This window comes from Gallinula chloropus (assembly GCF_964237585.1).
Source record: "Gallinula chloropus genome assembly, chromosome: 20".
Classification (NCBI taxonomy): Eukaryota; Metazoa; Chordata; class Aves; order Gruiformes; family Rallidae; genus Gallinula; species Gallinula chloropus.
The window spans coordinates 1,865,926-1,876,805 of NC_140105.1; the positions used below are offsets into that span (position 1 = coordinate 1,865,926).

A 10,880-nucleotide genomic window follows, 5' to 3' on the forward strand; every position below is an offset into this window, starting at 1 on the left:
CGGTTCCCCAGCCAAAGGCTTCAACCAGCAAATAACTGGGAGTGGGTTTTGCCCCACATCCCCCTCTCAAAGCATCTCTTTGATCCCACAGCACCTGGGGAAGACTTTTTGGAGAGCACAGTGCTCCAAATCACAGCACCTCAGCTCTCGTTTCAGGTCCCTCTGGGAAAGCAAGATTTAACTGTGTTATCTCCTGGCTGGCCATCCCCTGCCCTCCCTGCAATTCCTGGCCGCTTCCAGCTCGTTTAGGCAGGGACAGAGGGCTCACCACTAATTAAACGGCTCTAGGTGTGAAGAGCACTCACCCCGAGGTGTGAGTTCAAGGTTATGGGATCTGCTGCTGGTGAGAAACCCACAGGAGCATTGCCACGGAGGGTGGTCTGAGGGGTGAGGAAGGGGTGAGGAAGGCCCAGGGGAGGCACAGGAGGAGGAGGAGGAGGGAGGCACTGGGATACCTCTCTGCTTGCCTCACCATTCCCACAGTGTTTGTCTGGGCACTTACCTCCCACTTCCCCGGCGGAGGTTCGGTGTTGTTGTGGTCGGAGCCCTGGGACAGCAAAGGGCCAGCTGGGGCACATGGAGCTACATCCAGGGGGAAGTGGTTGGCAAATGAACCATCGCTGGGCTGGGACAGGACCCCCAGCACCCAGCATCTCCTCAGGAGGCTGAGGACAGTCCTGCCACCATGGAAAGCTGCTGATGGTGACATTCACCCACCACTCCAGGCACGTGCTGGCACCCTCCATCCCCAGCGCTGTGTGGGGTGCATCACACCCCCCCACCCCCCCCACCCCCTCCATGGGGCTGCTCCGTGCCCACAGCATCCTCTGACCTGTGCAGATACCTGACACGAGCCATCAGTGACGTTCAGGGCATCGTCCCCCTCCAGCGTCTCTCTCGGAGATGTCCCATGCCAGCTGCCCGCTGTCCTCAGCCCTTGTGTGCCTCGGTTTCTCCAGGCGCCCGCTCCGCTCCTCTTGCTCCATCCTGGCCAGAGAGATGCCAAAATGATGCAGAAATGGAGCCCCAGCGTGGCACTGGAGGGCCTTGGGCAGGGACAGTCACCCACCCATGAGCTGCTGGACACCATGCCCACGAGCTGTGGCTGGCACGGCTGCCCGGTGCTCTCCCAGGGCGAGCGTGGGTCGGTGCCGTCCCACCGCAGGACCAGGGGAGCACCCGTGCCAGACCCCCACCCAGCAGGGCCAAGTGACCCACAGCAACCCCTCGGCGTCTCTGCCGAGCCCCCCACTCCCCCTCCCGCTGCCCGGCCAGGGCGCAGGGGCGGCACTTGGGGAAACTGAGGCACGCTGAGGGGAGGGGGAGGGGAGGGGGGGGGCGGCTCGGGGCAGCTCCGGGACGGTCCCGTCCCCCCCCTCCCATCGCGGGGAGTGGGTGGGTGGGTGGGTGGGTGACATTTTTATGAATGGGGCCGCCCCGCCTGCCATTGCCGGGCGGCGCGGCGGGTGTCAGCAGCGAGCAGCGCTCACCCGCTCCGTCCCGCTCCCCTTTCGCAGCCGATGGCCGCCGGCCGCCGAGCTCCCCCGGAGCCCGGGGGGGGCCCGGTATTACTCCAAGGTGTCTTCGGTGCGGGCCCCGGCCCCGGCGCTGCCTCCTGCTCGCTGGCTCTGACGGCCCGGGAGCTGCAGGTGCGGCGTCCCGGCGGGGGCTCGACCTGTCCCGACTCCGCGCTCCGCCTGGCCGACTGCGTGGGCTCCGCCGCCTTCCCCGCCGCCGCCGCCGCCGCCTGCTTCTCCCTCGTGTGTTACCCCTTCCGCGGGCCGCGCTGGGGCTCGCCCGCCCGGCAGCGCCTGGAGCGGACCTTCCGCGTCTCGCTGGGACCCGACGCCGAGGGCAACCTGCGCATCGCCCAGGCCTGGAGCCGGAGGATCCGGGAGCTCTCGGTACCCGCCGTGCCCACGCAGGACGGTGAGTACCGAGCCGCAGCCCGCGGCCAGGGGACGCGCACACGGGGGGGACACGCACAGGCTGCAGGTCCCGGAGGGGCTGGGAGGGGGGTTGTCGGGGTCCCGGCGCCGGCACAGACACCACCCACCCCACACACACCGCCCCGGCCGGCTGAGGGCGTGGGGTCCCCGAGGGGCGGCGTGGGGTCCCCGAGGGGCGGCGATGGGTCCCCGAGGGGCGGCGTGGGGCCGGGGCTGGCGCTGTGCCGGGGGTGCCACGGACGGACGGACAGAGGGACGGACGGAGGGCGATCCACATCCCCGCAGGGTCACCTGGATCCCCCGTGCCTGAGGTTGGGGGGTGCACACGCGGCACCCAGCCCGGGGGTGGCTTCTCCCCCCTTTCCCCCTGAAGCCGAAGGGGCAGCAGGACGTGGTCGCGCCACGAGGGCCCTTTGCCCCCCCCCACCCCCATCACTTGGGTTCAATAAGTAGCAAAGCTCCAAAGGGCGGCATTACCCAGGCAAAACATCAAGTCAGCGGTGCTGACGCAGGCAGGACCCGAGCCAGGCACCATCCCCGACGGGTCCCATCCATCACTGGGGAGCCGGCAAATTCCCCCGGGACCCCCGCAGCGCCCAGCGGGATCCCGGGGGGTCTGGGTTTCCCTTCCCTCGGGGGAGCAGCCGGCTCGGGGGACGAGCCCCCCCAGCCCCTGCTGAGCCCCCCAGCCTCTGCCAAGCCCCTCAGCCCCTGCCGAGCCCCCCAGCCCCTGCAGTCAGGGCCGGGCAGGCTGGCATCTATGTGACCATCTGAGCAGGGATGCAATTATATGCACTACTTCATTTATTCAGCTGTCCAGTCGCACTGATCAGACTTGGAAATTAAGAGGCATGCGGTTAGAGGGATCCTGTCAAGTCGCATTTAGCCCAGCTCTCCCCTGCCTGGATTTCAAAACACAGCTTTTGCTACATCCCCCACAGCTACAAACCAACTTTCTGCTCCTTTTCCTAAAGAATAAAACCAAATCCAGCGGAAAGGGGCCAGGGTGAAACCAGTTCCCCAGCTCCATTTCCAGCCTGAACTCTGCTGCAATAGGTCTCCAAGCATTTTCACCCCCTCACCCCTTCAGCAGGCGGTGTGAGGGTGCTGGGTCGGGCAGCTCTCTGCAGCAGGGACTTCAGGGAAGCCCCAGGAAGGAGGCTGAGAGGAAGCAGTGTGGGATTTTGCAGTTATTTTTCTAGCTGAGGGCCAGCAGGATTTGCAAACCTCCTCCCCTGGGTTGGGACAGAGATAAAAATGCCCTCTCACCCCACCCCACGCTCACACCGACCCTCACGTGCTGTCACCATGGTGTGTGGGGGACAGATAAGGCCGTGTGAGTCCGTGCAGGGCAATCCTGTCATGGGACCCAGGGAGGCACCAGCGATCCCATCCCGGTGTCACCTCGGCTCCAGCATCCTCTGGGATAAAACCTGTGTGGGGACCTGCAGCAGGACTGAGCCTTCCCTCAGGAGTGAAACCCCAAAGCTGGGGCTTCCCGCAGTGTGCAGGGAAGTGTCCCACCCTGCAGCTGGCCGGGATGGAGCCAACCACCCCTGGGCTTGTGTCCTGGTGGGGAAATCCAGCAGGAAGTCAGGCTGTCAGCAGCGGTGTCACAGTGTGTGTCAGCAGCGCAGCCAGCAGAGAGCAAGACCCCATTTTTGGGGACCCCCTCGCTTTTCTCATCCCCTCGCTGTGCAGAGGTGGCACTCTCTGGACAAGGGATGGAGGGGGCACATCCCAGTCCATGGTGCCAACTGGGTCACCAGGCAAGACAGCCCTGTCCCCCCCTCCCCCAGCCTGGCACACTTGTCCCTTGTGCCCAGAAGGATGCAGTGACCCAGCGGGGCAGCAGCAGCCTGGTCCCTGCCTGAGCATGGCTGGGACACGTGTCCCATGGTGGGATGGGGGTGGAGGAGGGAGTGCAGCAGCTGGAGCCCCTTCCTCCTGCTGACTCAGTGGCTGCTCGGCTGGTGTTTGAGGCTGAGAGCAGCAGCTCTGTGCCGGGAAGCGGCTCAGCCTGGCCCAGATGCCGGGGGGGCTGCCCGGCGTTGCGCAAGGAAAGAGGATGCTGCTGAAATCTGTCCCCTCTGCCCGAGCATCGCTGCTGCCAGGCTCAGAACCAGCACCCAGTGCTGCTGCCCTGCGAGCTGGGGCTGAGCTGGGCGCTGCTGCTGATGTCACTGGTCCCACACTGATGTCACCAGAAACGTTGTGGGTTTCGAAGCTGCATTTCGGCCTCGTGCTTCCGGGGTGAGGCAGAGAGAGGAGAGAACAGCCCCCATCTCCTGCTGCCAGCAGCTGGGCTTTGGGTGCTCAGCTAGAGCCTTTAGTCCCAGCAACGACTGGGGAAGGGTCTGCAGGGGAAGGCTCTGGAGGGGAAGGGTCCAGGACAGCCCAGCACCTGGTTGCTGTCCGTTACCCATGACCTGAGCTGGGGCGGCCTCTGCTCACCACACTCAGCTGCCGTCCCCGAGGGCAGCTTGTCCCCTCGCGTCTGGTGCCCACTGATAAGGGGTTGAGGAGGGTGGGGGGCAGCCAGATGCTTCCCCCGGCCCTGGGTGCAGCCATGGGAGCCAGCCCAGAGCCAGCCCAGAGCCAGCCCCAGGCCCAGCCCTGCCTCACAGGGGGAGCTTTGCTGTGGACTTGGTGGCCGGCGTGGGGACAAGGAGGGGGCCTGGGTGGTGACAGCCTCACCGTGTCACCCCCTGGCTCCAAAACCAGCAGAGCTCTGTGTGTCCCAGGGCTGGGCTGGGCACGGGGCTGGGGGCTCCAGGCACGGTTCTGGGTCCCAGGGCTCTGCCAGCGATCGGGTGAGCCCTGGAGGGGCTGTGAGCGGTGTCACCCCGGGGAGGTGGCACCCGGAGGGACCTCCATCACCACCCTCCCTGCTCCATCCCTGGTGTGGGGGGCAGGAGGGGGCTGAGCTGTAAAAATGCTGGGGGGGGAAGGCAAGGGGCAGCCAGCCCCAGCCCCCCTTCTCTGAGTCAGAGGGGGGGGGTTCCCAGTCGGGGGCAGTGCTGGGAATCTGCTTTGGTGACTCAGCTCCTGGCAGAGGGTTTCTTTCTGCTGAGTCAGCAGGCACAGCCCCCGTGCTGTCCCATCGAGCCCACACGCCTGGGAGGGCACTCGCTGCCCCCCCCCTCCAGGGGCCAGATCACAACCCAGGGGGCCCAGAGCTGGTGGGGACCCACCCTGCTACCCCAAAACAGGCTTCACCCTGCAGGGCCCGAGCTTTCCAGCGGTGCTGTGGGAGCTGCAGGCTTGCTGCCCTGCTCATTGCAGGGCTCGGGGTGCCCAAGCAGCACCCAGGGATCCTGCCCCAGGTGTCACTGCATCCCTCCTCCTCCTCCTCCCTCACAGGGCAGCTGCAGCCTGGGCTCACCCCATCCCCCCACGCTGGGGCCGCTGGGTTTGGGGCTGGGGCAGGGGGGCAGAGGGATGCAGACCCCTGCCAGGCCTGTAATTACAGCCCAACTGGGGGTCTCACAGGCGAAACCTGAGCCCCGCGGGGAGCAGGAGCATCGTCTGCCGGCGCAGGTGTCTGTCCTGGCCCTGCTCCATCGGGGATGGACGTGGGGAGCTGGGATCCTGAGTCCCTCTGTCCCCACCCCCAGCCTTGGCTCGCCGTGCGCTGGGGCACTGAGCTGCGGGGTTCAGCTGGGAAAACTCGTGGCCAAGGACGTTTGGGGCTGGGTGACCCCCAGGGGGTTGGATTTCAAACCTTTGCTCCCACCTTCCTCTCCTCAGCATGTCTGGAAGTGTAGCCCTGCTGCCCTGGGATGTGCAGGGATGCTCAGGGATGCACAGGGATGCTCCGGGATGCACAGGGACACTCAGGGATGCTCCGGGATGCTCAGGGACACTCAGGGATGCTCAGGGAAACGCAGGGATGCTCCAGGATGCACCAGGATGCTCGGGCAGCACCGTAGAGCCCCAACTCTGCTGTGGGCAGAAAACATCTCTGCTGAGAGCTCCATCTGAGTCCCTGCAGGTCCCATGTCCCCATCTCAGCCCCCTCCCCGCTTTCCCAGCACGGACCCTCCATCCCCACTCACCCCCCATGTCCTCTGCACGGGGATGCAGCCCAGGGAGCTCGTGGGGCACAGGGGCAGCTCCCCTTCCCATGGGGCTGTGGCAAATGCTGTCCCAGCTCACAAAGCCCTCTCTGGGTGCCCCCACGCCCTGAGCCCCCTCTCCTTTCCCCCCAGGTGACAGCTATGGGGTGCTGCCCCGGCCCTGCCGCGCGCTGGTGCTGCTGAACCCCCAGAGCGGCGCCGGCCGCGCGCTGGACGACTTCCAGGCCGTGGTGCAGCCCATGCTGGCAGAGGCTGACATCGCCACCACCGTCTTCGTCACCGGTGAGTCCGTGAGCAGCTCCCTTGCCTCTTCCTCCTCCCCATCCCCTGGGTCCTACCTGGGTGCTGCCACCCCGCGACAGGCTCTGCTGAGGGGTCGTGTTCCTCATGGCACCACGGCTCTGGCGTCTGTGGTTTGGACAACACGGTGGGGGGGCTGTCACAGGGCAGGGGTGGCAAAGGGTATGAGGGGACACGGCTGCACGCCATGGGGATGACTGCCACAGCTCCTGCTGGGACCCTCCTGGGGACGGTGGGGCTGGGGCCACGGTCTGGGGGTGGCAGATGGGGGAAGGGTGACACTCAGCTCTTCGCTGTCCCCCGCAGAAAGACCCCACCACGCGCATGAGAAGGTGCGGGATGAGGACCTGTCACAGTGGGACACCTTGGTGGTCATGTCTGGGGACGGGCTGCTGTACGAGGTAAGAGGGGCTCCGGGACATCCCCCGGCTGGGACGGGCACGGAGCTGGGAGCAGAGGGCTGGCGGGGCAGGAGCCAGGCCTCACGGGGGTGACAAAGGAGAGGTGACACGGGGCAGCCACGTCCTCAGTCCTGGCCTGAGCACTGTGGGCTCTGCTCCTCCCCGGCTGCGCGGAAGCCGCTGGGGTCCTTGCCCAGCCCTTGGTGCCACCAGCTCCCTCTGTCCCTGCAGGTGGTGAACGGGCTCATGGAGCGGCCGGACTGGGCAGAGGTCATGAAGAAGCCGCTGTGCATCCTGCCCGGAGGCTCCGGGAACGCCCTGGCCGCCTCCATCAACTACTATGCAGGGTGAGCCCCAGCGTGCCGCGGTGGGGAGGGGCAGGGTGTGGGTACAGGGGTGCCCATCTGGGTCCCCACCAGCAGCAGCCTGCACCCCTGCATCCCCCGCTCCCCACAAGGCCTCTCTCCTCTCCAGACTGCACAGTGCAGGGACCAGGGCTGCTGGGGACTGGGGCTGCCCTGGCCCAGCAGCCCCAGCTTGGGACCCTCTTCATCTGGTTTATCCCCCCACTCCCAGCAAACCCTTTCCCAGTAGCTGTCCTTGAGGGACACGGTCACAACCGTGACATAGGGACAAAGGTGGCACATTGATGCTGGGACAGAAAGAAGAGCCCCAAGCTGGGTCCAGCCCAAACTCACCCTCTCTCCATCCCTCGCAGCAACGACCACGTCGCCAAGAAGAAGCTGCTGACGAACTGCGCCTTCATCCTGTGCAAGGGGCTGCACACGCAGATGGACCTGGTGTCGCTGAGCACGGCCTCAGGCAGGCGCTGCTTCTCCTTCCTGGGCTTCGGCTGGGGCTTCATCTCCGACGTCGACATCGACAGCGAGAAGTACCGGCGGCTGGGCAACGCCCGCTTCACCCTGGGCACCCTCCAGTGCCTGGCCAAGCTGCGGGTGTACCAGGGCCGCCTCTCCTACCTGCCCGCCGGCCCCGAGCAGGGCACCCCCCCAGCACCCAGGGACCCCCAGGGGCCCATCACCAACGGCCAGCCCGGCCACGTCCCACCCCCGGCGGGGACAGAGGCGCCCGGGGCTCTGCCCACCGACTCGCTGCTGGTGCCCCTGTGCCAGCCGGTGCCGGCACACTGGACGGTGGTGCCAGAGGAGGAGTTCGTCTCCGTCTACGCCATCTACCAGTCCCACCTGGGCACCAACCTGCTGATGGCACCGGCAGCGCGGCTGCACGACGGCTGCATCCACCTCTTCTACCTGAAGGCCGGCATCGGCCGCGTGGCGCTGCTCAAGATCTTCCTGGCCATGGCCAGGGGCACCCACCTGGACTTGAACTGTCCCCACCTGCGCTACGTCCCCGTGCGGGCGTTCCGGCTGGAGCCCCGGACGGCCGCGGGCATCATGACGGTGGACGGGGAGGCGCTGGCGTGCGAGCCCGTGCAGGGCCAGATCCACAGCCGCCTCTGCCGCGTCCTCAGCGGCTCCTGAACGCCCGGGTTTGCCCCTTGCAGCGCTGAGCCGCCGGCACGGCCCGGCACAAGGGCAGCAGAGCCTTCCTCCCACTCAGGAACCTCCTCCTCCTCCTCTAGCAATAGCTCTCGGGGGGCCGCAGGCGCTTGTCTCCTGGCTCGCCCCCACGCTTGGCTTTACCCCTCCCTAGGACAGCCACCAGCACTCCCCAAAAACGAGCCACGAGCCCCATCAGGTACTCAGTGCTGGTGAGACGCCGGCGTGTTCTACCTACCCCGGTACGAGGTCCCGGCTGCGCCGGCACAGCCCCATCCCAGCCCCGGCCCAGGCGCGCACGGTGGCATCACCCGCACCGCCCGCAGGGATGGTCCAGGACCAACACAGCCGAGAGAAGAAACCAACCTTTTATAAGAACGTTTCTACCCGAAGCTTCCTGTAGAAGCAGAGTTTATTCTTGTGAGAAAAGCAATAAATATCAGCCTTTGCAAAAAACCCACCCTCCTGGCTTTAAATCCGCGTCGCGGCTGCTCACGGCCCCGGGCTGGGCGCACCCAGAGCCGTGCGCGGCCCCTCGCTCCCTTCACTGCCCCGCTGCTGCCCGGCCGCCGGAGCCACGGCCCTGGGAGAGGGGCCGGAGCCGAGGACAGGGCGCTGCTGCCACTCACACCCGTTTTGGGGGAGCTCCAGTGCCTCTTGGCTCTGCTCTGGGGATGATCAGAATGAGGGAGCGCTCAGCCCAGCTGCGATGGCTCCGGACAGCACGGGGATGGTGCAGGGTGAGGGTAGGGAAAGGGTTAGGGGAGGGATCCGAGGAGGAGGGTGGTGGAGCCAAGGGGGTTTTGCTACCTGGAGGAGCTCCCACGTCTCTCCCCGGGCACCCCGGGCCAGCTGGAGCCCTGCAACAGGTCCCTGCCCAGCAGCCTGCCGGGAGCGGGGGGATTACTCAGCCTGTTTGGTCTAAAACTGCAGTAATTAAACCTCATTCACAATGCTCCAGCCCGGAGCAGAAGAGTAAACAGCAGCGGCTGTTTGCGTTTATTCATCTGCAAACTATGCAATTAGGATTCAGAGCCGGGAAAGAAGAGCCCGATTGTCCCTCTCCCCCTCCCCTGCCCGCCCCCTTCGCAGCGAGCCAAGCCGGGTTCTCGGCCAGCGAGGCAGGGACAGCCAGGAGCCACCTCCCCAAATAAAGTCATTTCCCTGGGGCATCAGCCCAGGTGTAAACCAGGCTCAGCGATGCTTCGCTGGGCTCTGACTGCATCCAACTGAGGGTCTGCGGGGAGGGGACACGCTCAGAGCTCTTGGCCACCTCTGTCAAGCCAGACAGGTCACCAGGGCAAAGCCCTTGGGGGCTGCAGCACCTCAAAGCTCCTCGGAGTCTCAGCTGCCGGGGGTGGCTGTCTGGGATCTCCCTTCTCCTTTGCTGAGCAAATCTCTTCCCTGCCCCAACCGCTTCCAGAACCTGTCAGCCGGCAGCCAGGGGCTCTCCCGGGGAGCCTGGGGTGCAGCAGCCGCCACGCACCCCTCGAGCCAGACGCTGGTTCTGAGTAACCCCAGCAAAACCTGCCCATCCCTGGGGCACCGGCACCCCTCAGGCCTCCCCGGGGTGGGCAGAGGGGGCTGGGGACAGCAGCCACGGGGGCATCCTGACTTAGCAGCACCCACAACCTCACCTCACCCCTAAGGTGGCCCCAGGGCAGAGCTGCCAGGCTGGGGGGCACTAAGGGTCACCTTAACACCCCCCCCCCCATCCACTCCACCCAGCAGCCTGAACACACCACCGAAGAGCAGGGATAATACAGAGCACCTGACAGATGGCCCATCAATGGGGAGGGGGAGGTTTGGGAGTGCCCCAGGGACAGCCCCTCACCGCCAGACCCATCTGGCTCCCTCAGGCCTCACCCCCTCTCCCCACCATCACCTTCACCCAGCGGGACCCCATCCAGCCCATCCCCTGGCACAGGGATGCACCCCCCAGCCCAGGGCAACCACCGAGGGGAAGGAGAAGGGAAAAAAAGAAAGAGCCAAACACTCAACTACTCACAGAGGCAAAATTTAATGGCAAATCATCTTCCCTCCTCTACGACACCTTGGTTAGCCAAACAGACAGAACGAAATCTGCAGGTAAAAAAAGTTTTAATGGTCACACAGCACTTTATACATAAATCGTAAGCAACCGAGCGTCCACACCTGCACGGGAACGACACACCTCTAAGCATGGCCTCAAGGCAGGGCTTGTTTGTCTTTTTTTTTTTTTTGTGGTTTTCTTGTTTTTGTTTCATTAAATACTGTACAGAATCAGGCTACAACCGGGTTTTTGTGACGTTTCCTCCCCAACCCCAGCGCTTCAAACAGTTACAGGCTGCTCTGGTTTGTACATCTCACACAGTCGTAGCCAGTGTTAAGGCTAACAATATGCATCATGCTTTGGCTTTTTTTTGTGTGTTTTTCACTTTTTTGTTTGTTTGTTGGTTGTTTGAAGGTTTCAGCCTTTAATTTTCTTTTTAAATTTCGTTACCCTTAAATATTACATACATACACAAAAATTACATCGCTGCAGTGTGCTCACCACCAACCTCAGCACCCAGGAGCTTCACATTATCAAAAGCTTTAGAAAATCTGTAAACCTCTGTGCAGGGTTTGGGACAGCAGCTACGGAGAGCGAGC

At 64.6% G+C, this 10,880-nt stretch overlaps 1 protein-coding gene across 1 annotated transcript; it reads left to right on the forward strand.

Annotated features, from left to right (window-relative positions):
• Positions 1-1,422: 1,422 nt before the first annotated feature.
• SPHK1 (sphingosine kinase 1) lies at positions 1,423-8,700 on the forward strand (the record flags this gene model as incomplete). Its single annotated transcript, XM_084273683.1, is given in 6 exon segments — positions 1,423-1,483; positions 1,486-1,929; positions 6,161-6,310; positions 6,635-6,729; positions 6,961-7,076; positions 7,448-8,700. Coding segments are annotated over 6 exon segments (1,650 nt in total). The 3' UTR covers positions 8,232-8,700.
• Between the last annotated feature and the right edge of the window lie 2,180 nt (positions 8,701-10,880).